Genomic DNA, 27956 nt, shown 5'->3' with positions numbered 1-27956 from the left:
ATCCCTCAGCACTTTCAGCAATATTTGGCCCAGTTGTTATTGTTTGTATCGAGTGTTTTATTTGTAGTGGAGCTACTGAGCATACATTTTCTCACGTGCGTGTACCCAACCAGTGACAATGAAGTGATTATGTGTCTTAATGCATTTCCATCTGAGGACGATTCTACAAATGTCTTCTGAATCAGTTTTCTGAAGAAAAAAAAACTATGTTTCTATGTCAGTGGTGCTCAAACATTTTCATGACCAGAATTATCTGTATTTGGCCACAGACCCCAATCTGAAAATATGTTGTTCCAAGCAAAGTGAGTTAAATTTGAGTTAAAAACTGAAAGAATATATATTCAAAGATTTGCGACACATTTTCACGATTTTTCAAAAATAGCAGACCTACAAATGTAGATCTGCTATTTTTCAATAGCTAAAGTATAATATAATACTTAAAACACCAAAAGGGGTTCCCGCCCAAAATGGGTATATTCCCTTCAATAGATGGAAGGGAATACAGTACACATCACATTATTTATAACACGAGTCATACATACCTCTTGTCGTCGCCACCCTCCTGGAACGCATAAAAGAAGAGGATCAATTATTATCGTCTTTTGAATAAAATAAAGTTGAAATTTGTTTTCAGTAACTTGTTCGTCATCTGAAATGTGTTAAGTGTTGGTCTAGTTTTAGTTAAAGGTATATTCAGTGATTTCACTCAAAAAACCTTAGGTTTCGTTTTGGCTAGGTGGCAAAGCCTTCATCCAATCAGGATAGAGAGGGGCCTTGGCTTTGCCACCCAGCCAAAAACGAAACCTAAGTTTGTTTGACCCCCAGGGGTTAACTGGGGACAGGGAGGAACTCCTTATATGGTCAGCACACTCTATAGTAGAGAGGATTATCACAACAAAACAAAAAAAATAAGTGATATTTGAATTAAGTGAAATCACTGAATATACCTTTAACTAAATATGATAAGATATTGTACGACAAAAATACATTTTGAAGGGACTTGATGGCCGCGTCGTACCGGTTGATTTTACACTTGGTTGCATGCTGAAAATAGCAGATGTAGAAGCTAGGCAGGCCCCAGTATGCAAACATGGGGCGGGACCAGGGGGGCAGTCAGACACATATTTCGTGAAGCCACTAAGGAAATCGGGACTTCCTGAAAGTTCATATAATGGCCTGTTGTGGCGCTGTCATTGGGCCCAAAAAACCCCATAGCTCCATAGAGACTGTATTACCTTCAAAAACATGGTCATGAATACTTTCTGCTTCCAGTCACTAGTTTAAAGTCTCATTTCTCAAGTCTTTTTGGAAAATTATGGTCCCATTTATAAAAAGAAATGACCATAAAGTCACGTATGTTCTGAGGGGCGTGGCTACCGTTAGTCTATGAACGGGAGCCACCCCCCGTTCAGTCAAAATAAAAACCAACGAAGAGTAAGGGGGGGGGGGGGGGGGGGAAGTCCCGCATCGTTGTCTGGGCCAGCCAATGGCCAGCTGGGCCCAAACGGAGCCAGCCAATGGCCAGCTGGGCCCAAACGGATCTAGAAATATGGCGACTTACAGTGCAAGGAATTACAGGCTACATTTTACGTCCATGTTAGACCCGGGGAACGCTTTGTCCATATTTTTTACAGTCTATGGGCGGGACATTGCGGGGAAAAAAACAACTATTGCTGAGAGGGACCGGACTAAAATCGCACGTAGTGATATTAGTATCGCTAAGCGAGGCCAAGTGTGACTCCCCGAGATTTGGGGTATTGGAATTTGGGCTGAAGACAAACGGGAAGGACTGAGAAAGTCACCTTCTTCAGACCCTGGCTGGTCAGCCATGAGGCCACTTTGCTCTTCCCAGTCTCCTCTGGCACCACGGGGGGCTTCCGGTCGTCCGGACCCCCTGTCGACGGCGGTCCTTCTTTACTGTCCTGGCTGCCTGTGAGGACCGACCGACAGAGACACAGTCACCATCACCGTCTTTTTCATCAAACAATTATTTTATTTTTTTCATGGAAACACTGGACTGGAATGTACAAATTATTCTACATTCCAGGGTAAATGGTGCATTTTTTATAGAGCTTTTATCCAAGGTGCTTTATTGTGCATTACATTCACCCATTGGACACACCGATGGCGGAGGAAACCATGCAAGGCACCAACCTGCACATCGGGAGCGATTAGGGCAATGGTTGGACCCCCAGGGGGTCCTTGAGGGAGTTCCAGGGGGTGCCCAGCTAAATGATAGTTAGGAACCAAATCCCTTGTTGGCCTGTAACTCTGAGAGCGTACAAATGGAACCAAATGGACCCCAACGGGTCCATTTGTACACTCTCAGAGTAAAATTAACATTGATTTTACAATATAAATTGGGGGTCCCAGAGGTAGAAATGCCATTACATGGGGGCCTAATGCATGTCAAACTGAGGGTGCTTGACGTGAAAATGTTGAGAATCACTGCTAGAACCGTAATAAAAATCTTCTCTGGCATCTTTTCAAATGGGGGGTCCGCGTGCTAATAAATGTCGATTTAGGGGTCCTTGACATGTAAACGTTTGGGAACCACTGAATTAGGGCTCTGCTATTTTTCAATAGCTAAAGTATAACGTAGCTCTTAAAACACCAAATGGGTTAATTTCTTCTTCTTCTGACCATCACAGTGTTACCCTTTGTGCTCCCCGTTTGTGTCCGCAGACGTTATTTGAGAGCATTTATATTTGATAATTCTTCAAAAACACAGCGTCGGGCAGCGTAGGTCGTGTCTCACCATCACTAGAGACGCATCGATGTTATCTGCCACATAAATTGATTATCGGCCGATATCGCTGATTCGGGAACATTTGTTTCTTGTATTGGAAACGTATGTGTTTCTCTGGCACAAAAGGGGGTAATAAAAACAACAACAAAAAACGAAATAAACTATGTCATTGTTGGAGCCAAAACTGACCTTAAGCACATTTTGAGTGATTTACAATATTACTGCATTTTTGTTTATCATTGTGTTTTATCAAGGTGATATAGTGTTATTATTATCAGTAGTTGCATTTTGGTATTGTGGTTGTTTACTAATATTAGGTATTGTTTATTGCAATATTTTATTGTACATTTCTAAATATACCGTGTTATTTTGAGCGATATAACAGCTACTGCGCATGTGAGATTGTCCAGTGACGTCAGATAAAAGCGAAAGTAAGTTCAGAGTTGAGCTGATACAACAGTGGAACAACACAGTTTTTGACCGTAAACTTTGTAACCGTAAATTAAGTAAACTTTGCAACCGTAAACTAGTAAAGGAATCGTGTTTTTATAATTTTTCTTTGATGTTGTTAAGCCAGTTAATTATTTTCAAGTGGACCCTTTTTGAGAGAAGCTCAGGAGGATCCTGTTTGTGGATGGAAATAAGCACACGAGGACGCTCTCCGCCATTCATTGGATGTTGTGAGTTTCATAACAATAAGAAGTGGACGACGTGTGAGATTACTGAAGAGATTACTGTGACTAGTGAAATCATCAAAGTCATTACCCTTAGCCTGTCTGCGCGTGGTGTAACTCCTCCACACGGAGCTGGAGTTGAAGTAGTTGTCCTTGTTCAGTCCGAAGGTGTGGTCCGAGCCGTCGCTCTCCTCGTCGCTCTTAGAGTCCTTGTCGTCCTCGTCGTTGCTGTCCTTCGAAGAGTCGCCTGGAGGACGGGGGGGACAGGGGGGGACGGGAGGGACAGACAGACGAGAGGACGGGAGGGACAGACACACCAGAGGATAGGAGGGAGGGAGACACAGATTAGACACAGACCGACATGCCGGAACCAACGGTCAGACATGCGCTGCTCCCGTGCGTGCGTTTAACCCATTCTGACCTGAGATCAGATTCTAAACATGTCTTCTACATCCTGACAGTTTTCTGAAAAAGCTATGTTTCTATGTCAGTCGTTCTTCGACTTTAAAAAAAATAGCAGACCTACAAGCTCGTAGCGCACCACTCGGTGGCGCGCTATGAGCTTGTAGATCTGCTATTTTTCAATAGCTAAAGCATGACATAATGCTAACACCAAAATGGGTTAACGGACAACTTTAGTTTTTTTTTCAACCAAGGTTCATGTTTTAGGTCGTTATTAGAGAAAGTAAAAGATGAGTGTTAAAACTATGTAAAAGAATACATATTTAGCACCATGCTCGAATGCCCCCGCCCCCCCTGTCAAAAACAGCTAAAATCCCTAAAACAAAAGAAAGCAGCATATGAAGAAAAACTTTTACTTTCTCTAATAACAACCTAAAACATGAACCGTGGTTGAAAAGAAACTAAAGTTGTCCTTTAACCCATTTTGGGCGGGAACCCCCTTTTGGTGTTAGCATTACGTTATGCTTTAGCTATTTAAAAATAGCAGATCTACAAGCTCATAGCGCGCCACCGAGTGGCGCGCTACGAGCTTGTAGGTCTGCTATTTTTTGAAAAATCGAAGAGTGACTGACATAGAAGACATTTTTTAGAATCTGATCTCAGGTCAGAATGGAAAACTGTCAGGATGTAGAAGACATTTTTAGAATCTGATCTCAGGTCAGAATGGGTCACCTTTGCCCTTGCCGTCCCTCCTCCCTTGCGGCCGCGCGGTGGTGTTGTTGGCGCCGCCGGACGGCTGGATCTTCATGCGGGACATGTCCACGCCGCTGCCCTCGCTGTCGGAGCAGTGCGCCTCGCTCTCGTAGCCCTCCTTGAAGTTCTCCACGCTCTCGATGTGGTCCAGGTTGGCGAAGTACTCGTCGCCCATCTCCAGGCCCTCCTTGTCGGCGAAGTCGTCCGTCAGGATCTTACCTGGAGAGAGAGAGCGAGAGAGCGAGAGAGCGAGAATTTAGATCACTGGTTCCCAATTTTTGGGGGAGGAGATTTGGCACAAACATGCGAGTCACCGTTTGACTGTTCTTGTACAGTAAACAGTCAAAAAAGGAAATCACGTGGTCACTAAAAAAACAAAGGATATTTTTCTTCATGCGATTATGAAGCCTTTCTTCGGCAATTGAAGCCTAATTTTGATAATAACACTTGCCGCCATTGCCGTAGCCCTTCGGCAATTGCGCTTTTATAGTGCATTCGATCGATCGAGCCATAATGTTACTCACGTCAGCCAGTTAGCTAGCTGTGTTGTTAGCACAACACTGGATCGTTCATCTTAGATCGCCGTCGACATAATAATCCATTCTATCCGTTTCTTTCAATCGCCTGCATCTCCTATTCCTTGTCCCAGATGGCATTTTTGGTTAAAACAGCGTTTCTTTGACGGCACAGTGCCGACGATGTGGAGGTCTATAGTGTACCGGCATGGATCCGATCATGTAAACAAAGGTTGTCTTGGCAAAATAAGAGCTCAAATTTAAAAAAAAGCTGGCGTGAATTAGGTCCTAATTTCTCAATAAATGGTAGCAGTAAATGGGTTAAAAACAGTCAGAAAGCATGTTCAAATGTGTTTATGTCCCCCCACAGACCTAGTGGAATAATACAATAATATTTTGTGGGGAATTTCTTTTAGTCGACTGAGACCCGTTCCGATCGATTAGTCGACTATTCGACTAATGGAGGTCAGCCCTAGTGTATAGTGTGTGCGTCGTACCGACTAATGGAGGTCAGCCCTAGTGTATAGTGTGTGCGTCGTACCGGCGTAGATGCAGATGTAGGAGCCCTTGGCGGCGTCGTCCAGACAGCGGATGCCCCAGCCCTTGTTCTGGGTCTTGAACAGCTGCAGGCGGACCTGCAGGCCGTGCTGAACCAGGCGGTTGGTGCACATGGCGGCGCAGCACTTGCACCTCTTGTTGCACTCGTAGATGCTGGAGGGAGAGAGAGAGAGAGGGAGAGAGAGAGACATAATTGATTTAAAGTTTTTGTTATTAGCCTTTATACTTAAACTTTACTGTATGTTTCACCTCTAGTAGCCCCTCTCGGAACCCTCCATAAAGCTTTTCTGAAATTTGGATGTCGCTTTATTGTAGGGTCCCTGTTCATAACTATATTTTCGTATGGGAATTTTGGAACGCGGACATAAATATGCTCCGTAACATCGTATCTGCGGCGTTTGACGGCCTTTTTTTGTTTGAGTTATTCTGAATTCGTGAACTATAAGGACCTATACAAACCGCTGCGAATATCTCCTGTGGCGCGGAAGCCGTTAAGTATTAACCCTTTGTTTGACCGATTTGGTCGCTTTATTTCTTCTTGTTTGTTTACCGTTTATTGTACCGCCTCCCGGTTGGCTTGTGCCGGCTACGTCCCTGCCTCTGTCATAGCTATAGCGCCACTAGCTAGCCAGATAGGCGGTACAATGAGGTGTCAATAAACAAGGAAGGAAGAGAAGAATCAAAGCGACCAAATCGGTCAAACAAAGATTAAAAATACTTAACGGCTTCCGCGCCACAGGAGATATTCGCAGCGGCATGTATGGGTACTTATACTTCACAGATTCAGAAGCCCTCACACGAAAAGAAAAGTTGTCAAAGAGCGCAGACAGGCGTTATCCACGTTGTTTATGTTTTATGTATGTCCACGTACCAGGTGGCAGGATACTGCTGGAACAGGACCCCATGGTCTGGGTCTAAAAAATGTCAGAAACGTCAGTACCATTGGGTTCTGCTTGGAGGGCTACACCTCTAGTAACCCCACTGAGGAACCGTGTGTGTGTGTGTGTGTGTTTGTGTGTGCGCGTCTCACCCAGTAGGAAGACACTCCTCCAGCCTTTTGTGTGTGTGTGAGTGTGTGAGAGAGATAGAGAGAGAGAGAGAGTGTGTGCGTGTCTCACCCAGTAGGAAGACACTCCTCCAGCCAATTGTGTGTGTGTGAGAGAGAAAGAGTGTGTGTGTGTGCGCGTCTCACCCAGTAGGAAGACACTCCTCCAGCCAATTGTGTGTGTGTGAGAGAGAAAGAGTGTGTGTGCGCGCATCTCACCCAGTAGGAAGACACTCCTCCAGCCATTTGTGTGTGTGTGTGTGTGTGTGTGTGTGTGTGAGTGTGAGAGAGAGAGGCTGTGTGCACGTCTCACCCAGTAGGAAGATACTCCTCCAGCCTTTTGTGTGTGTGTGTGAGAGTGAGTGAGTGAGTGAGAGTGAGAGAGAGAGAGTGCGCGTCTCACCCAGTAGGAAGACACTCCTCCAGCCTTTTTTGTGTGTAACCTGCGCTGTAGTTGGTCTGAGCGCCCGGGGTGCACGCCGTCGCCTGCAGCGTCAGCTGGTGACACAAACACTTGGTCCTGCGCACACACACACACACACACACACACACACACACACACACACACACACACACACACACACACGAGCATGACTAAATGATGAAGAAAGAAAAGGCAGGTGCGCTTCCTCTGGAATCTGCCCTTTGGTTGAGGCAGTGGGTGCTCAGCATTGAAAATAACTTAAAGGAGAATTCCATGCTAGAAGGCTTTTTTACCTTTATTTGTAGTCGTTACGTTCCCACCAAAGAGGTCCAGGTGTTGTTTTGTGCAAAAGTGCATTATTGGCTATTTCCCCTACCATAAGCCCTCAAAGGGGGTTGGGTTTTTGTGCTAATTTGCTTATTTCCATCGAAATAAGTAGTAAAGTGCCCCGCTTGGGATACTATTTACATTATGAAGAGAGGATGTATACAAAAGATATTATTTTTTTGAGCGATGGAAATTAGCAAATTAGCACAAAACACCATAGCCCCCATTCAATTCAATGCAATTCATTGAGGGCTTATGGGAGGGGAAATCTTTGGTGGGGACGTAACAACTACAAATAAAGGTAAGAAAGCCTTCTAGCATGAAATAAACCAACTAAATAGAAAAAAGGCAACTCCAAAAATAAAAGATGCAAGACTGGCTCAGATGCAATGTCTCATTGCGCATTTCGACAGAGCCTTCTTCAGAGCACACAGATAATTTAAATGATGTCACATATTAAACTAAAAAAAATACATCGCATGGATGCACCTGGGATGTATCCTCAATGATGTATCCTGAGGTCAACAGGGTTTCGGGTCTACCAACATCATACCCTTCACTCAGGCGACCCAGCCGGGATTGATCAAGTCCCGACTTACGTCCCAGTAGCTACCCTCAATCAGTCCCACTAGGGAAAAACCAGGGCCACACAATATGTTGGAACTACTCCAGAACTACTCTGCCAGGATTGCGAGGTACGCTTCTGGCGCATGGAAGGACTAGGCTCTGTGGGTTGTCTCCTGTCCGGGCCCCACCCACATCTCACCAGGTCCACTCCTGCTCTCACCAGGCCCAGGGCCTGTGCGTTGCGCCAGAGTCCCAGCAACAGACACTTCATTCAGGAGTGGTGGGGAATGGTTCCGCAGACTCCAACCGAGCGAGAAGGTGGTGCTCCGCTTGCTGCTCGAATGGCCCTCCTAAAAGCCTCACAGAGGGTTTGTTTGTTGGGCTTCCTCCTCACGGAGGACAAAGGCTGGGGCGCCGCCAACCCATACTGCTCACCCGGGTGCCATCTACATTCCCGGCAGTCACCCGTCTCTCCGGTGGTCACCAGACTATACCTGGTTGTCACATACGTAGTCTATTCCTATATGAGTCATATGAGTAGAAGATAACTAAAAAAAATACAGTGAACCGAGGCCGACTTACTTGTCTATGCAGCCGTCAGTACAGTCACATCCAACCAGGAAGTCTGCACTGGTGTTTATATGCACTCCTTTCTCTGGAATACGCTCCTTACCTGGAGGAGGAGGAGAAGACGAAGAGTACAAGGTTACGGATCATTCATTGATACGTGTGTGTGTGTGTGTGTGTGTGTGTGTGTGTGTGTGTGTGTGCGTGTGTGTGTGCGTGCGTGCATGTTACTGTATGGAACGCTAAGAGGCAGTGTTTGGTTGATCTCGTTGACACAGCTTGGGGGGATTTCCTCGTGTGTGCTCGCATTTTAGGGCTTTAACCCATTCTGACCTGAGATCAGATTCATACGAGGTTTCCGCCGGACACACACTGGTCTGACGAACCCATTCTGACCTGAGATCAGATTCTAAAAATGTCAGTCGCTCTTCGATTTTTCAAAAATAGCAGACCTACAAGCTCGTATCGCGCCACTCGGTGGCGCGATATGAGCTTGTAGATCTGCTATTTTTAAATAGCTAAAGCATAACATGATGCTGACACCAAAATGGGTGCCCGGTCAGAATGGGTTAAGCAACTAGTCGACTATTTAACTAGTCGACTAGTAAATCCACTAGTCGACCTTGTTGGTACTACTAGTTGACTAGTTGATAAGAAAGTAAATTATAATTTGTATTTTATTTTGTAGGCCTCAAGATCAGGTAGATTATAGTTATAGTCACCAATGTACACACAGTTTTAATTTTATTTTACATAATAGGTAGTTAAACAACTAGTCGACGAGTAAAAATGACTAGAAGTGAATGCCCTAGTGCGTGTGTGCGTGTGTCTCACTGTAGACAACGCTGGGCGGCGGCGTCTGGTCGATCTCGTTGACACAGCTGAGGGGGATGTCCTCGTTGCCCTCGGTGATGTCGCCGATGTAGTAGAAGGGCCTCTGGGGCTGGAAGGGGCGGTCCACCAGCACGTAGGGGTCCAGGCAGAACATCTCCAGGAAGAGGAAGTCGCAGCGCGACTGGAACAGGTACTTCTGGATCTCAGACATGTTGCGCAGGCAGAGGCCGCACGGGGCCTTGTAGATGACGTGGAACGACATCTGGGGGGCCGAGAGAGAGACAGAGAGAGAGAGAGACAGAGACAGAGACAGAGAGAGAGAGAGAGAGAGAGAGAGAGAGAGAGAGAGAGAGACGTTCAGTTGGGTTCAAGCCGGTGGTGGACGAAAAAAACATTTACAGCCGAGCTTTACATCCGAGCTTTACAGCCGAGCTTTACATCCGAGCTTTACATCCACGCTTTACATGCAATCTACAAGCTCACAACGCTTCGAAGCGCGACACGTTGTGAGCTTGTAGATCGGCTATTTTCAGCATGTGTACAAACAGTCATTACGACGGCATCAAGGCCCGCCAAAATACAGTTTGTTCCACTAAATCCACCGCAGTTTCATTTGACTAAAATCGTATGACATTTAGTCGACTAAAACTAGACCAACACCAATACCCTGTGACTAAACTGAGACAAAAAACGAAATGAAAACTATTCAAGAGACTACAACTAAAACAAAACACCGGCGGACCGTCCTATACCTTGCGGTTGACCTTGCGCCGGCCGGTCATGCGCCTGAAGTCGTACAGCAGGGGCTTCAGCAGGGGGTTGCAGCCCCGGTGGGCGTCGGCGCGGACCGGCCGTACGCGGTTCAGGCAGCCCGCGTTGCAGCCGTGCGCCATGTAGAAGATCCGGTCGGTGGGCGCGCGGTACGTCTTGTGCTGGGGCATGATGGCCATCGGCGCCTGGGGCATGGGGACGGGGGGAGGAGGAGGGGGGGCGAGGAGCACCACGGGAGGGGGGGGAGGCGGGGGCGGGAGGAGTTGGGGCGGAGGCGCCACCACGATGTATCTCGTCGTGGTGGTGGAGGTGGAGAGGCCGATGGAGGGCGACGGAGAACCCAGCGAAGACACGGCGGAACTCGGAGGTCTACGGAGAGGGTTAAGAGAGAGAGACAGAGACAGAGACAGAGACAGAGAGAGACAGAGACAGAGACAGAGACAGAGACAGAGACAGAGACAGAGACAGAGACAGAGAGAGACAGAGAGACAGAGAGACAGAGAGAGAGAGAGAGAGAGAGAGCGAGAGAGAGAGAGAGAGAGAGAGAGAGACAGAGAGACAGAGAGAGAGAGACAGAGAGACAGAGAGACAGAGAGAGAGAGAGAGAGAGAGAGAGAGAGAGAGACAGAGACAGAGACAGAGAGACAGAGAGACAGAGAGAGAGAGAGAGAGAGAGAGAGAGAGAGAGAGACAGAGACAGAGACAGAGACAGAGAGAGAGAGAGAGACAGAGAGACAGAGAGACAGAGAGAGAGAGAGAGAGAGAGAGAGAGAGAGAGAGAAAGGGTTTCATTTAGTTCCGTGGTGGTTTCCTCCACCATCAGTGTATGGATGTACGTGAATGGGGTGAATGTATGCACAATCTATGTAAAGCGCCTTGGATAAAAGGTGCTATATAAATTCACCATTTACTTCCGTGGCGCGTTGCACAAAATACATGGTGCTGATCGGTCCAGCGGATCGCACGATTAGATTGTGCATTACGCAAAGACAGACATACAGTACGTACTCACAGATGGGGGGAATACATTATCTCCGTGGCCATATTTCAGCATGGCAGAGATGAAAACCACAAAACCAAGGCCATGCTATTTTCTCCAAATAGCCTAGTCAATGTCCCCTCAAAAATCACCACTCTGGATGGAGTATCCATCGAATGGGTTGAGTTGTATAAATATCTTGGGATTTGGTTGGACAACAAGTTAAACTTCAAACACCACATTGACACCTTGGCAATAAAGCTTAAGTTCGCGCTGAGTTTCTTCTACAGAATGAAGTCCTGCTTTTCTAATGCTTCTCGCAAAAAGCTGGTTACAGGCCTCTTCCTGTCGCAGCTTGATTATGGAGATACTGTCTACCGCTTTGCTAGTTCCTCAACTCTGAGCAAACTAGACCCCCTGTTTCATGGTGCATTGAGGTTCATAACCAATTCCCCCTATAGGACTCATCACTGTACTCTGTACGCCCTCGTGGGTTGGTATTCCTTAACGTCTAGCAGGTTGCTACATTGGTATACTCTCATTTATAAAGCCATTCTTGGTAACCTGCCACGTTACATTGGTTCTAAATTTGAACTTGTCCAAAACTCTCTCAACCTCAGGTCAAATGCTTGGTTACGCTATGTCATCAAAAGGATTGCCATGGGCACACTTCCCATACACTGCTCCTGCTTTGACGTTTAGCAACTGTCTGATTGCTTTTTAGTCTACTAGCAATTTCCGTTGCTTAGTTTTTATTTATTAGTCCTTATTGGTCGTGTTCCTGTTCTCCCTTTAAGCTTCTTCGGTAGTGGGTACTGTATTTATGAACATTGTATGTCTGTCCTGTTTTTTGTTGCGTATTCTTTGTTACTGGCAGAGTTGTGTCACTTATTTTGCTTATTGTCCTTGCCAGTTCACACTTGTAAAAGAGACTTCAGTCTCAATGTGGTTTTTACTGGTTAAATAAAATAAAATAAAATACAAACAATACAATACAAACAATAACAACGACAGTCACATGAACAGAAATAATAACCTGCTAATCGTGGGACTAGTGCTCATCTGCAGCATTTTGGACGCGTGAGTTCCTCCGATGCCAGGAATGAACGGAGACGTGCTCTTCTTCGCCATCTGGTGTTTGTTGCTGTAACTTGAAACACACACAAACACACACACACACACACACACACACACGTTATATGCTTTTCTTGTTTGTAAACGTTTCATCTTAAACGTTCCCCTGGTGTCCTTGAGCAAGACACTGAAGTATACGAGTGTAGGATTGGGATCGGGAACCGAAGGAATTGGAGGAACAAGGAAGTGGTTCCATCACATCATTAAATGTCTGCTAAGACAATTACAATAGCAGTGGTTCTGGCTAAATCGGACAGATCACTGGCTAAGAGTCTTTAGAAGCATTCATATTTTAGATGCGTAGGTCATGGGGAAGAGCTATTGAGCCTCTAAACACAGTCGCTTTATTTATCCAGTGCGATTTGAAATGGAAAACTCTTTTAACCCATTTTGGGCGGAATCTCCTTTTGGTGTTAGCATTATGTTATGCTTTAGCTATTGAAAAATAGCAGATCTACAAGCTCATAGCGCGCCACCGAGTGGCGCTACGAGCTTGTAGGTCTGCTGTTTTTGACGACTGACATAGAAACATAGCTTTTTCAGAAAGCTGTCAGGATGTAGAAGACATTTTTAGAATCTGATCTCAGGCCTAAATGGTTTAATACTTACTCAAATCGTGGGGGTGCCAGGGCGGTTGGGTATGGGGGTGGCAGGGCGAGGGAGGGCGGGCTGGCGAGGAGGGAGGGCGGCGAGGCGATGGGCGTCGGTTGAGGAGCTTTGGAGGGCGATGCTAGTACGGGACCCTCGCTGGTGTACTGGACCACTGGACCTTTACTCCTCAACGCTCCTGGAGACAGAGAGAGAGAGACAGAGAGAGAGAGAGAGACAGAGAGAGAGGGGCAATGATGAATGTAAAATAAAAAGTGGGTTCAAATCATGTGTTGTTTTTGGCAGACCATTTAGATTTTAGTTTTAGTCACATTTTAGTCACCTGGAATGTTTTAGTGCAAGTCCAGTTTTAGTCGACTAAATATCATAAGATTGTAGTCGACTAAATCTACAGTTGATTTAGTCGACTAAAATGTATTTTGGGCAGGCCTTGATGCCCGACTGATTTTATACACTTGCTGAGAATAGCCGATCTACATGCTCACAACGCGTCGCAGCTAGGGTTGGGATTCGGAAAACGGGTCCATTTCAGACCCGGTTTCCGACATTGCGGATCCGGAGCCGGTTCCATAGTGTTTTTTTATTAACGGTTCCCCCCAAACGGTTCTCATCGTTCGTCATTTAGCTCCGCTGTGTCTGTGCATGCAAAGCGAGCAGAGCCTGGGGTGACGTCACCCCACCTACATGAGTGAGTGGGGTCCACTGTTCTGTGCATTCAGCGACCGCCGCGGAGCGAGTGGGACTGGGACAGTATGTCGAAAGCTAGCTTTGATGTTGCTAGAAAGATGTCTTTTTTGGCGCTGCTCTGCGCTTGCATGCGGGCCCCTTGTCTAAGACAAATTTCTTCCTCGGGAGACAAATAGTAAAGAACCTTGAAGAGATCTCCAAAGTGTGGTTAACAGAGAGGGGAAATGACTCTGAGGCGGAGCACGCAAGTGCAATAAATGTGACGCTATAGTTCCCTGTCTGCAAAGGTTGTTGCAACTTGTACCAAGTTTTTGCACCACGTCCACATTGGACGAAACATCTCAGAATCAATATGCCTACACGAGTCCACAACTCACGAGAATAATTTAGGGCGGCACATCGCGTTTGTGAGCCATGCGGAAAGCCGTGCCTGCGACTCCCCACAGCTCCACCACAGCCGGCGGGGGATGATGATGATGATGCAAGGCTGGTTCACTTTCCCCAGGCTAGTAACGTAATAGAAAATAAAAACTACCAACGTCTACAGGGCTTTTCATTACGCGTATTGTACAACTGTTGTTAATGGTGTTAATTTAGAACGCCAATGACTCGACGTCTGTCTGTCTGATATTTTATGAATCACGTTTACTATAGAGCCAAATCAATTTGTCTGCAGTTATTTTTTACAACCTTATAAGCAACTCAACTGCTTTTGATTTTTCGTGGCTGTTGAGAGCCCAGCGTTTAGGTGCATATACCTCCATAGATTGATTACTTTATAAACAATAAAAGCAGTTCAATACAAGGTCTGCTAAGAGGATTATATAACCCAAGAAAGCACTATGGCTTCATCAGTTGACCCTGATGCAGGTCGAAACGCGTTGGTCGTGTTTTTAACCCTTTTAATATGAAATAAAGGATTTTTTATTACTTCAACTGGAAAGAGCTGCCTTGGACCCTCTCTTAAGTTCGCCACCTTAAACCTCCTTCCACAGTGACATTGACTCAAGGTCAATGTTTAAGAACTCTTGTGCAGCACTATGGCTTGTTTCCATTAGGGTAAGGGGTCCTTCATATTAAATTAATCTGAACATTAAAGACAACATTTGTCACCACAACAATATCATTATTGCAACGTGTACTGTAGGCTATATTTAATATAGGCCTACAGTACAAATGGCAATATACAGTACAAATAGTCCACACGTGAGTATCAGTGCATGTGAATGACTGCTTAGTCATTGTGTAAATTGCAACATTGTTTGCCAGGTGAAACATTGTGGAACCACTGAATTCACTGAATTCCGGCCCCCCCTACAAGCTCATAGTGCATTACTCGACGTCTGCTATTTTTGACAAATCGTGAAAATGTTCCTCAAATCTTTGAATATACAGTATATTCTTTCAGAGCGAACATCCATCCATCCATCTTCAACCGCTTATCCGTAGTCGGGTCACGGGGGGCAACAGCTCCACCAGAGAGCTCCAGACTTCCCTCTCCAGAGCAACATCAGTGACTTCCTCCTGGGGGATCCAGAGACATTCCAAGGCCAGTGAGTCGATGTAATCCCTCCATCTGCCCCTTGGTCTGCCCCCCCGGGGTCTCCTCCCAGTGGGACGTGCATCGAGGACCTCCCTAGGGAGACGCTCGAGAGGCATCCTAACCAGATGCCCCGAACCAACCTAAGCTGGCTCCTTTCCAGGCGAAGGAGCAGCGGCTCTACTCCGAGTCTCTCCCGCGTGACTGAACTTCTCACCCTTCTCACCCAGAGCGAACATTTTTTTACTAAAATCTTTGCTTCTGGGAGGTCCCTGGAACAACATTTTCAGATGGGGGTCGGCGGCCTATTATATATAATTTGTGGGGTCCTCGACATGAAATATTGAGAACCACCAATATAGAAACACGAGGTTTTTCAGAAAATGTTTCATGATTTAGAAGACATCTTCTAAATGGGTTAATCGACAAAATCAGCACTGGTGTGTGCGCGTGCGTAATTGCGTATATTACCCATGGTATTAGGCCTGGTTCTCATCAGCGCCCCGGCGAGTTTCTTCTCCTGCGTGCTGGCCGAGTTGGTCTTCAGGTTGTACATGGGCTCCAGTCTGGTGGAGCCTCGGTAGATCCACTCGCTCCTCTTGTCATCCTACAAGTAACAAAACACGGGAAGAAGCCACTCCGTTTAGCGTCAGAGCATTGTGACGTTCCCTGTGCCCAATGAACGCGCATGAGCAGCCTGATGTAGCAACATCTGAGCTAAAGGTCTTGCATTTTTTATCTTTTTGGGGGAATTTTCCGCAGTAGAGGTGGAGAAAGTAACCATTATTGTGACCACATTTGACTGAGAGCCTGCCATCGCGCAAATTCCAGCTTTTCACCAGAGGAGAAAAACGTATTTTGTTCTCAAAATGAGTCACATACTAGAGCACGTCTGAAATAAGTGTCAGAGCTGAAATAGATGTAAATATGAAATTAGAAAAAAATGCTTAAACATGTAGCTAGGTGTAATGTTAGAGTCCACAGAAGTGAACCTTTCAAGCCCGTTTTCTCAACTCGTCGTTTCTCTGCAAGTCATCACTCTATAGAGCATCGCAGTCCCGCTTTCAATTGGAAGCTATGCTTTCATATGACATTATGACAAAAGACCACCTGCAATACCTCCACGCACCACCGGTGGAAAACTAATGATTTAGACCTGTTGCAAACCTATACGTTGTTATACCTTTCTATTCAGGATATACTTAACCTTTATATCTCATTAGTTGTTGCTATACAATACATGCAGAAATTATTTTCATTGAATTTGAAAGGTTTTAGAAGGCGTTTTTAGAATCAGCCTTGGGTCTGAATAAGTTAACTATAAGTGTTGGTATAGCAACATGTACTTAAAGGACAACTTTAGTTTTGTTTCAACCAAGGTTCATGTTTTAGATTAGGTTGTTATTAGAGAAAGTAAAAGATTAATGTTATTTATTTATTTTTCATTTGATGCTTTTTGTTTTAGCAATTATAGCCGTTTTTGACAGGGGGTGGGGGCATTCGAACATAAGGCTAAATACGTCTTTATTTACAAAATATTATGGCGATTTGTTTTTGTATTACCTACTAGACCCCAAGAAATTACATCTGGCCACAAAATATCACAGGATCTACTGAATGTGAAGGAGGCCTACTGGGGGGAAGCCACACTGTGTGTCATAGGCTCAATATGTCAGTTTGACACATTCAGTGTGTCAGTGTGCCTCTCTCATTAGCAGGCAACAGTGCAGCACTCTCTCTCTCTGTTTCTGGCACAACAGCGCCCCTACTGGTACTAATAGTCATACTGGTGCTCATTAACCAACACATAGGCACATAGGTGGGTGAACACGGACATTGCTGTTCCTTGGAGTGGTTGCACCACTCAAAAAATAAATCGTTCAAATGCCCCCGTCCATGTCAAAAACAGCTAAAAGCCCCTAAAACAAAAGAAAGCAGCAAATGAAAATTAATTATCTTAAGCATCTTTTACTTTCTCTAATAACCTAAAACATGAACCTTGGTTGATAAAAAAATATAGCAGATCTACAAGCTCATAAACTTGTAGGTCTGCTATTTTTGAAGATTCGTTAAAATGTGCCTCAAATCTTTCAGAAATTCCCGACGTCTGAATGGGTTTAAGTACCAAAAGAATAAAGTACTCATTATGCATACGTTTTCAAATGGATTCAAATCTTTTGAAAATAGCAGATCTACAAGCTTCAAATGAATAGTTTAGTATTAATAATCAAACATATAACAACAAAGTAACTAGTACTAAAGGTTTTCAAATTATTGTAACTTGGAAGTACAATATTTGCCTCTGACATAGAAGTAAAAGTATTGAAAATACTATAATAAATCTTCTAAATCCTGAGTTTTATGAAAAAGCTATGTTTCTGTGTCAGTCGTTCTTCGATTTTTCAAAAATAGCAGACCGACTGGCGCGCTACGAGCTTGTAGATCTGCTATTTTCCAATAGCTAAAGCATACCATAATGCTAACACCAAAAGGGGTTCTCACCCAAAATGGGTTAAGTGCAGTACTTGAGTACATGTACTTAGTTATTTGACACTACTGTAAGTAAGCAAGCTTCGGAAGCAGTGGTTCCCCAGCCCAGACACTAGACAGAGGATCATATATCTCCTCGTGTGGTAACATGAGGTAGATTGATGTACTGTACACCATGTACAACCCCTGGACATGACGCTGGTGCGTTGGGGGAACCCAATCTGACCCTCGATGCCGACTGCCAAGCATCTCCGGTTCTGCATACATCTGGCCAGCTCGTTGGTGCTTTGCGCTCCTGCGTCTTTCTTGAGTACATCCATTATAACTGCCGGGAATTGTTTAATCCAGGTTACTGGCGCTGCTATTTATGACATTCCCGCCTTTTGTTGTATGCGTTTAATCCGCCGTATTGTCTTTGCCGCGGAGATAGAGACTAGATGGTTTCGTTTTGATGACGAAACCGGAAATCAACACATGCTGTGGGCTGCTAGGGCTTCTGGGAAATTGAGGCCAATGCAAATGAATGGACTACAACTCCTCATGGAGAAGCGTCTTGTGCTGCGATCGCACCACCCGCCAAGATGGCGGGTGGTGCGATCGTTCATAACAAACGGGGGAACCTTTTTTCGCCGGATTTTCACGGATCAAAATCCCAAATAATCTCGGCAGCGTAGGGTATTTGATTAAAATGCGGGTTACGCGTTTTAATCAGTCAAACTGTTAAAACCCCCTTATGGCCACCCTAATTAACAGTGGATTGTGCCTTCTACCTGCACTATTCATATTCATAATTTTTATGCCAGTATAAAATTCCGTGATATACACACTATATCTCATTTTCACGGGGCAAGACTATAGTATTAGACACAGTAGTCCCGATGGTGGCGGTGACTTCACCATTATGCCGATTTTGACCGAATAGAGCGAATCTGGCGATGCCATTTCCGGTTAAACGGATCACAACATTTATCATCATACAGATTGCAAATTGAATAATTGATTAATCGATTCATTGTTAATATTGATTTATACTAATCGATTTTCATTTTGGACACTTTTAACACATCCCTAATACTTGGTTACTTTCCACCACTGGTTTTTAGTTGCATAGAATTTAGGAAAATAAAATCTCAAGGCTGAGAATGTAATGATGTTTTAGGGCCGACCAGCTGAAGAAAACATGACATTTCTTTTTTTTTTTTTTTTTTTTGCGGCTTACGTCTTTTATTGGTTTTTTTTTTTGAAGGGACAGACAGTAGGCTGACAGGAAACGGGAGAGAGATGGGGGAAGACATGCAGTAAAGGCCGTGTCGGGCTCGGGAGTCGAACCCGCGGCACACTGCGACTGGATTACCAGTCGGGTGCCCAGACAGTTACACCACTGCCTGGGCCAACATGACATTTCTGAGTCAGTCTGAGTTATGTCATGTTTCTGGAAGATGCTTAAAAGCGTGTATTCTATTGCTAGTTTTATCACTTTAAAAACTGTTTCATCTTAAAATAAGTAATGACCGCAAATAGCCAATCTACAAGGTTCACCCTTTTTGCAAAGAAATATACGTTAATGACGTTTGGAAGATTTAGAACACTTTCCTGGGGGTCTTTATGTGTGTACTATGTGGTTTTAGATATTCTAGCAGTGAGCCCAGTGTCTCTGATGTCATGGACAATGGGCTCACTTACTTCCTGGACTACATCCCCCCCCCTTACTTCTCATCCTACCTCCCCCCTCTCCACAAGGAGGAGGGGTACACCAACGCATCATGGGAATTGTAGTCCAGGAAAGAAGTGAGCCCAGTGTCCATGACATCAGAGACACTGGGCTCACTTCTAAAATCAAAAATATCTAAAACCACATATTGCATGCATAAAGACCCCCAGTTAATCTTCTAAACGTCATCAACATATATTTTGTTGCAAAAAGGGTGTCCTTTTAAGCTTGTAGATCTGCTATTTCGGTGCGCTGCAGCATGCTTTCACAGAAGACACGCCGAACTTGAACCCATTTAGACCTGGGAACGATTCTACAAAAATGCCTTCTAAATCCTGACGGTTTTCTGAAAATCCATGTTTCTATGTCAGTCGTTCTCAAACTATTTCATGTCAAGGAAGATTTGAGTTAAAAACGTTCGCTTTGAAAGAATATATATATATATATACAGGGCTGCACATAAGTGGTGTGCGATGCGATGCAACTTGCTCGTGTGCGATGCCGTCTCTCACGGACTGGCTGGCACTTGCAAAAAAGTTGTGTGCAGCCCTGTATATATATATAATCAAAGATTTGCGGCACATTTTTACGATTTTTCAAAAAATAGCAGACCTAATAGATCTATTTTTCAATAGCTAAAGCATAACATAATGCTAATGAACACAAAAAGAGGTTATAAATCCATGTAGTGGAGGAAGGGAAAAAACCACCCAGCGGTGGCCGCCATGCGCGGCGGCCAGGCCCGGCCCTACCCGTACCAGGAAGAGGATCTTGACCAGGCTGCCGTCCACCTCCTCCACCTTGCTCCGCCACCAGGTGCCCTCCCACTCCGTCTTGATGATCTGGCCCACTTTGAGCAGCACCATGGGGCGGCTGGGGTACGCCGTGATGTACTCCTGGATGAAGTCCCTGCACGGGGCGTCCTCGATGTCCTCCACGTCTTCTTCACTGGGGAGAGACACACACACACAGACGGAGGGAGAGGGGAGGACAGAGAGAGATGGAGAGGCAGAGAGAGAGAGAGAGGCAGAGAGAGAGAGGCAGAGAGAGAGAGAGAGAGAGAGAGAGAGAGAGAGAGAGAGAGAGAGAGAGAGAGAGAGAGAGAGAGAGAGAGAGAGAGAGAGAGAGAGAGAGAGAGAGAGAGAGTGAGAGGAGAGAGAGAGAGAGAGAGAGAGAGAGAGAGAGAGAGAAGAGAGAGAGGAGAGAGAGAGAGAGAGAGAGAGAGAGAGAGAGAGAGAGAGAGAGAGAGACAGTGGGAGGCAGAGAGAGAGAGACAGAGAGTGGGAGGCAGAGAGAGAGACAGAGAGAGAAAGAGAGAGAGGATGAAGGCAAAGAGAGAGAGAGAGAGACAGAGAGAGGAGAGAGACAGAGAGAGAGACAGAGAGAGAGAGAGAGAGAGAGGGGGGGGGGCAGATGGGACGGGGAGACAGAGAAAACATTCAGAGATAAGATTTATTTTCCCCCCAGTAGATTAATAGTCTCCTCTTTCTGTTGTTCAGATTGACATATAATTTAATCAATATTTGTAATCAACTCCTGGACAAAGACCTCTCCGATGAGACGCTCAACGCCCCGGGCCATCGGACGTGATCAAAAACAGGGAAGAATGTGTTAACCCATTCTGAACGGGAACCCATTTTGGTGTTAGCAATGCATCATGTTATGCTTTAGCTATTGAAAAATAGCAGATCTACAAGCTCATAGTGCGCCACCGAGAGGCGCGCTACGAGCTTGTAGGTCTGCTATTTAAAAAAAAATCAAAGAGCGACTGACATTTTAGAATCTGATCTCAGGTCAGAATGGGTTAATCAGACCAATGTGCGTCCAGTGGAAACCTCGTATGAATCTGATCTCAGGTCAGAATGTGTTAAACGTATATAGGCTACGGTGGCCTCCACTTTTTGCTCGATTCAATCTGCTGTCTGGCAACGTCGGCGAGCAACGTGACATTTGAACCTTTGGCGCGTAGAAGTGCCTGGAGTGTGTCATGGAGAAAGGAGTGCATGGCGCACCGTTGAAAAACATTGGCTCTGCGTGTGTGTGTGCGTGTGTGTGTGTGTGCGTGCGTGCATGCGTGCACAGTGCACACTTACATGGTTTGCAGACTGGGTAGAGTTCGGGGAGAGTCACGTAGGATGCATAACCATCGTCAAAGAAGATCAGGAACCTGAAACACACACACGTTGAGTCAGTGAATTCAGTTGCGCTTCATACAGTATATACATATTTATGTAATAGTATATTGTATACATTACAGTAATATCAAGAAACAGAACTTGGAGGGGGGGGGAAGGGGGGGGGCCATGGTTGAGTACATGGTTATTTTGGCGAACGTTTCCCACGTGGTTAACAAAAGCGCCATATTTTGATTGTCACGGTAATATCCTAAATCGCAATTATTTTTGCCACTTTTGTAGAGAGAAAAAGCCTTCACACATCTTAGGCTTAGGAACGGGTGCATAGGCAAGTGTTCATCAATAATGACATAGAAAAACACTGTAGATCTGCTGAACAAATGAATTATGAAGGCAACTTCATAATTCACTTTCGGGTCACTACTGTGACCTTTAGAAGTGACCGAAGCGTTGACTTCATAATAAAATGTGGTCTCTTGCACCGACCGAGCACGTCTACAGTGCGCTTCTATTTTACTATCAATGTGCCCCCAATAATGTTGACATCATGATATCGTCCCATCCCTACCCCAGACCTATAGACCCTACCCAGGGTATAGGCACCGATGACGCGGAGGAGAGAATGCCCCCGCCGGCGGGAATCGAACCCAGGACATTCTAGCGCTACCGGCTGTGCCACTGTACGCCGGCCTTACCTCATGCCGTTCTTGTTGTTGGGGAATCTCAGCCACTATGCCGGAGTACAGCCTTTCGTTTCCATTTTTTTTCCCCCAACCAGTGTCAATTATCTAATGTAATCCTGGGCTCTAACACTCCCTCCGAGCAACGGACTGTCCTCGTGCTTCCTTCAAGCGTCCAAGCCGCTTCTTTTCACCCGACAGAGGGGAGAGTTTCCCCGGTTGGACGTATAGCGCGTAGAAGGGAAACGTTATCCCAACCAGTTCCTTTTCCCCTCCATCAGGCGCCCCCGTGCTGGCCAAGGGGGGAGGCAGTTTATAGACCAGGATTACTGCATGTTTTTTATGTACCCTCAGGGGACACGGGAAGAACATGCAAACTCCACACAACAGAAAGGCCCTTTTCGCCAACCTCGCCTAAAGAAAAGGTATGTGCACTGATGACCAGTGTTGTTTTTGGCAGCACATTTCTATTTTAGTTTAGTCATAGTCTTTGGACTGAAACCTCATTTAGTTTTTGTCATATTTTAGTCACCTGGAATGTCTTCGTGTTAGTCTAGTTTTAGTCGACTAAACGTCATAACGTCATAGAAGATAGTCGACTAAATCTACAGTTGATTTAGTCGACTAAAATGTATTTTGCTGGCCTTGATGCCGTCGTAATTAGTGTTTTTACACTTGCTGAAAATAGCCGAACTACAAGCTTGTAGATAGGCAACCAAAGTGTAAAATTACTTATACTAGAACTCTTGTCCACTAGTTCCTTCCTAACATTTTAGTCTAGTTTTTATTTGTCGACGAAATTGTCAGTATACTTAGTCTTAGTTTTAGTCATCGTAGCTTAATTTTCATTTAGTTTCCATTTGTTTTTGTCAGTGAAAAAAGGTAGTCGACCAACATTTTTCGTCTTAGTTTTTAGTCGACGAAAACAACACTGCTGATGACGCAGGGGGAGAGCCCCCCCCCCCCCCCCCCCACCCCCCCGGCGGGAATCGAACCACAGGAACCTTCTAGCCGTGAGCGCTATACCGACTGCGCCACAGCCCGTACACACAGCCCCTTCCTTACCTCATGCGGTTCTTGTTGTTGGGTATCTCGGCCACTATGCCGGCATAGAGCCACACCTGCACCCCGTCCTTGTACTTGGCCACCACCCGGGCGCCCACGTACAGGCTCTCCAGGGTGGGGTGGTAGTCGTACGCCACGTGGTTGCCCGACAGCAGGCTCTTCCCCTTGTTGTCGAACTTCACCTTGTACTTGTCGATGCCGCCTCCTGGAAGGACAGGCAAGTGGAATTGGACCTTGTACTTAAAGATCCCCCCTCCTATACAGAAGAGGCAATAAGGGGGATGGATTGTTGCGTGACTCATTCCAACAACAACAACAACGGCAAATTTAAGGTACCTTGAACAACAAAAACATGAATCATTTGAGTAACGTAACCATTTAAGCCCCAGATATGATTTTTTTTTGTGCCATAGGACGAATGGCGCAAAAAATAGACGAATATCTACGAGCTCACAGTGTGTCACTTGTTCGCACGTGTCACTTTCCTGCAGCGCTGTGAGCTTGTAGATCTGCCATTTTGTTCTTGTTTTTAACCCATTTTGGGCGAGAACCCATTTTGGTGTTAGCATCATGTCGTGCTTTAGCTATTGAAAAATAGCAGATCTACAAGCTCATAGCGCGCCACCGAGTGGCGCGCTACGAGCTTGTAGGTCTGCTATTTTTGAAAAGTCGAAGAACGACTGCCATTTTTAGAATCTGATCTCAGGACAGAATGGGTTAATCAGACCAGTGTGTGTCCAGTGGAAAGCTCGTATGAATCTGATCTCAGGTCAGAATGGGTTAAATCTTGAAAATGTGTGCAGATTTTGAGAATATATATGCCAAATATACAATACAAATTTAGGGGTGCTTGACGTGAAAAGGTTTGAGCAAGACATTTCTTTTAAAATCGGCCTCAGGTCTTTAATTCATAAAGATTGTTTTTTTAAGAAGTTTGCCGAAACCAAAATGTTATCTTTTGGGTTGTCCCGGGGCTGAAAAGGCTTGGGGGAGGGGGGAGGGGGTGGGACCTTCTGATCTTTGCATCTGCATACCGTGAGGGTGAATGGAGACCACCGTTCCTCTGTGCCACGTCTTGGTCCGTTTTTTACCCAGGATGGTCATGTTCACCGTCATCTCGTCCTCCCTGGGGGCGCTGGTGGGCTGCAGGGGGGAGGGCACCGTGGGCTGGGTCTGAAACACCGCCGGGCTGGAGGAGAGCCCTGCGAAATTTGATTTTAGTTTTAGTCAATTTCAATTCAATTCAAAGGGCTTTATTGGCATGAGAAAACATACGTTTACATTGCCAAAGCAGAAAGAACAATACAGCAATACAATCAAAACAAAAATGATGTACATTTGAAAGTCAGAATCTTCAATAGATCCATTTCTATGTACCAAGATCACTCGATGCAGGTATAGTGCAGGAATATACACAATGGGTAGTCTTTAGGGTGGTTGTGTTCCATTTGATATCCTATCACAGCAACTCACAAATCTTGCTGCTTTGTTTGCACATTGTTGTACTTGTATGTGTGTGGTTGTAATCTGTGGGAAGTATGTGTCTCTGATGTCTTGGTACAATGGACAGATGGTTAGGAAGTATAGCTCGGTTTCCACTTAATTTTATTTTTAGTCATAGGTGGTCTTTACACGAGAACGGTGTTCATAGAAAACGGCCAGATAAAGTTTGCTGGTGTCCCTTTAGATGAGGTGTTTTCAGGAGGTGAAAACGGAAACAAAGTGAAACCACCTTCCAGAGTGGAAACTGGAAATCTTTCAGAACTCTGTTTTATCCCTTCTCCGTGTAAACAGGCACAACGGTGAATCCGCAAAACGTATGACATCATGGCTCACAGCGCGTATACATTGATGCAGAGCCATATATGATATAATGGAGTTCGTGAACAAGTCTCCCTCCTCGCCTACAAAGCGCTGCTCATCAGCGATGGTGAATGTAAAACCATGATGTAAATAAGAAATCACACCCGTGTGAACTGAGTGGTGCAGCTCAATGTTAGAACTATTGATAACCGTCAGCTGGGTGCTAGATGAGGACCTTTTAACCCATACATGGGCAACTGGCGGCCCAGGGGCCACATGCGGCCCCCACCTTCACTTAATGAGGCCCTGCAGGTTCATTTTGGAATACTGATATATTATTGATTTCAGCTGTTACAATTCCAAACATGCAAATATGACCCACTTGAATTGCTTTAGTCCAAGTCTAATTAGTAGCTTAATGAGGATTAAAAATAATGTTATGGTCTTTTTTATGTCCAATGTAATGAAATAGAAATGTTACTTTTCAGGATTCCAATTAAAAAGGAATGCGACGCGTTTTGAGCTTGTAGATCGGCTAATTTTGCTACGACAGTAATACGCAACGTGGCCCTCTGTAGTTAGTGTGGAAATAATAGTGGTGTGTGTGTGTGTGTGTGTGTGTGTGTGTGTGTGTGTGTGTGTGTGTGTGTGTGTGTGTGTGTGTGTGTGTGTGTGTGTGTGTGTGTGTGTGTGAGTGCGTGCGTACTGCGTGCCAACCTGCGTTTGGGTGTGTGGCCGATCTGATCATCATGGAAGCAGGAGGACACATGTTGGACATCTGGACCAACTTCTGGACCTGCTCAGACGTCTTCTGAAGAGCTGAAGAGGCCTCCTTAAACTGATCACACATACAGAAATAAAACACAGTTGGCGTTAATGTAATCCTATATCAACAGTTTTAATGCTGTGATTAAACAATCGTGTTCCAGATCTCCGTGCCTCGTTTTCGCTAACCTTTGAAGAACCACTTCTCCGTCATGAAAATCTGCTTTAAAATGGTGTAATCGCTTGTCGTAGTGTTGAACAATATTGTGGTGATCACCACAACAGAGCGGAGAAGGAACAGAAACAGTGTTGTTTTTGGCAGCAACATTTGATTTTAGTTCCCTTAGTCTTTTGAATAATTTTCATTTATTGACTAAATGTCACTACAAGCTCATAGCTCATAGCTACGAGCTTGTAGGTCTGCTATTTTAGAAAGATCGTGAAAATGTGGCCCCAATGTTTGAATATATTCTTTCAGAGCAAACGTTTTCAACTCATTTTCTTTGCTTCTGGGGGGGTCCCTGGAACAACATATTTTCAGATGGGGGTCGGCAGCCAAATACATATAATTCTAGGGGTCCTTGACATGAAATATTGAGCACCACTGATACAGAAACATAGGTATTTCTGAAAATTGTCAGGATTTAGTATATCGTATGTCGATATATATAGTAAATCGATCGGTTGTTCATATATTATGCTGATTAATGAGAATGGGTGTGGCCTTATGATTAAAGATTGTCAGCAAGCCGGAGCAAAATATCCCTAATCTTGAGTGCATTTCTATGTGTGAGTTAGCTTGACTCATTAAAAGGACACTTTTTTGCAAAAAAGAATATATGTTAAATACGTTTAGAAGATTTAGAACACTTTCCTGGGGGTCTTTATGTGTGCAATATGTGGTTTTAGATATTTTAGATGTTATCAGTGAGCCCAGTGTCTCTGATGTCATGGACACTGGGGCTCACTTCCTTCCTGCACTGCAATTCCCATAATGCTTTGGTGCACTGCTCCTCCTTGTGGATAAGGGCAGGGCTGTCTTACTGAGACAACATGTAGTCCAGGAAGTCTGGACTACATGGTCTGATGTACAGTACTTGTTGTGATGCGATTTGTGTAGACTGGCACGGACTAAAAGGAAACACACACAGGCTGCGTGGCACAGTATCAACTCGCGTGAAGTGAGCACCAAAAATACATTTTCACCGCGCGACGATGCCTGGAAATAGATCAGCAGCGCATCGGAGTGCCGGGTGGGCAGTGAACGGGCGTGTGTGTGTGTGTGTGTGTGTGAGTGCGGTGTCAACTGTACATTCTCACCACTGAGTCTTCCACAGGGCCAGAGTCCTTAGGGGGGACAACTGAAAGACAGACAGGAGGATGGACACGTTAAAGAGAGCTGACAAAACCACGGAAACAAAGAGCAGAAAAAACTGCAACATTCCACGGACCAACTACCAGGGAAGTAGGCGGGGATTATGTTAGTCTAGTTTTAGTCGGCTAAAATCTACTGTTGACATAAATCACACAAAGTCCACTAGTGAAGAACTAGGGCAATAGATAGGCAAGAAGAAAGACATTACTTATAAAAAAGAATAAAGCAAAATGCGATTAAAAAAAAATCAGACAACTAAAATAGATAACTTTATTATAAGCAAAGAAAAGATGAAAGTGAAGTGTATGTATAATGCTTAGGGTCCTAGGCATTATACACACAAATGGTGTGAAACGATACATGGAGCGAATGACAACATACGGTATGGTAGCATGTAGCCCACTTACACAAGAAGCAGCAGGAATCAAAAGGTTAAATACTAACCTTCACTGCTAACAGCAAGCAGCAGCAGCAGAGGAAGACATCGGTATTGGGGTACAAACTGTCAGCTTCACGTTCTGAAATTACAGGGGAATAAAATAAACAAATTTAGTAGTCGGCCTACATACAGAATGACATTTTGGAAGTCATAACAGTCACTGACAGGGCTGTGTCACCATTATTTAATTTACTGTATTAATAACAGTCACTGATAGGGCTGTGTCACCATTATTTTACTGTATTAATAACAGTCACTGACAGGGCTGTGTCACCATTATTTTACTGTATTAAAATTGTGATTAACGAAGGGCCACTACACCCCTTTGGCAACCAGAGCTTATTTTAATGTTTAGGAC

General features: G+C 44.9%; 1 protein-coding gene across 1 annotated transcript in view; it reads right to left on the bottom strand.

Moving 5' to 3' along the window:
• Nucleotides 1-27956, bottom strand: part of setdb1b (SET domain bifurcated histone lysine methyltransferase 1b) — a 53400-nt gene that overhangs the window by 6267 nt on the left and 19177 nt on the right. Inside the window, 19 exon segments of the mRNA XM_083762049.1 lie at nucleotides 543-562; nucleotides 1803-1930; nucleotides 3515-3670; nucleotides 4558-4797; nucleotides 5635-5804; nucleotides 7100-7216; nucleotides 8597-8687; nucleotides 9416-9677; nucleotides 10168-10555; nucleotides 12202-12315; nucleotides 12909-13086; nucleotides 15607-15742; nucleotides 20095-20277; nucleotides 21425-21503; nucleotides 23217-23472; nucleotides 24251-24418; nucleotides 25737-25857; nucleotides 27105-27145; nucleotides 27604-27611. Of these exon segments, the coding sequence (XP_083618175.1) occupies nucleotides 543-562; nucleotides 1803-1930; nucleotides 3515-3670; nucleotides 4558-4797; nucleotides 5635-5804; nucleotides 7100-7216; nucleotides 8597-8687; nucleotides 9416-9677; nucleotides 10168-10555; nucleotides 12202-12315; nucleotides 12909-13086; nucleotides 15607-15742; nucleotides 20095-20277; nucleotides 21425-21503; nucleotides 23217-23472; nucleotides 24251-24418; nucleotides 25737-25857; nucleotides 27105-27145; nucleotides 27604-27611 (2856 nt within the window).

This window comes from Protomyctophum parallelum, assembly GCF_964188405.1.
Source record: "Protomyctophum parallelum genome assembly, chromosome: 3".
In the NCBI taxonomy this organism is placed as follows: Eukaryota; Metazoa; Chordata; class Actinopteri; order Myctophiformes; family Myctophidae; genus Protomyctophum; species Protomyctophum parallelum.
The sequence above is the reverse complement of the archived record's forward strand: the minus strand, read 5'-3'. Positions and strand labels throughout refer to the sequence as shown.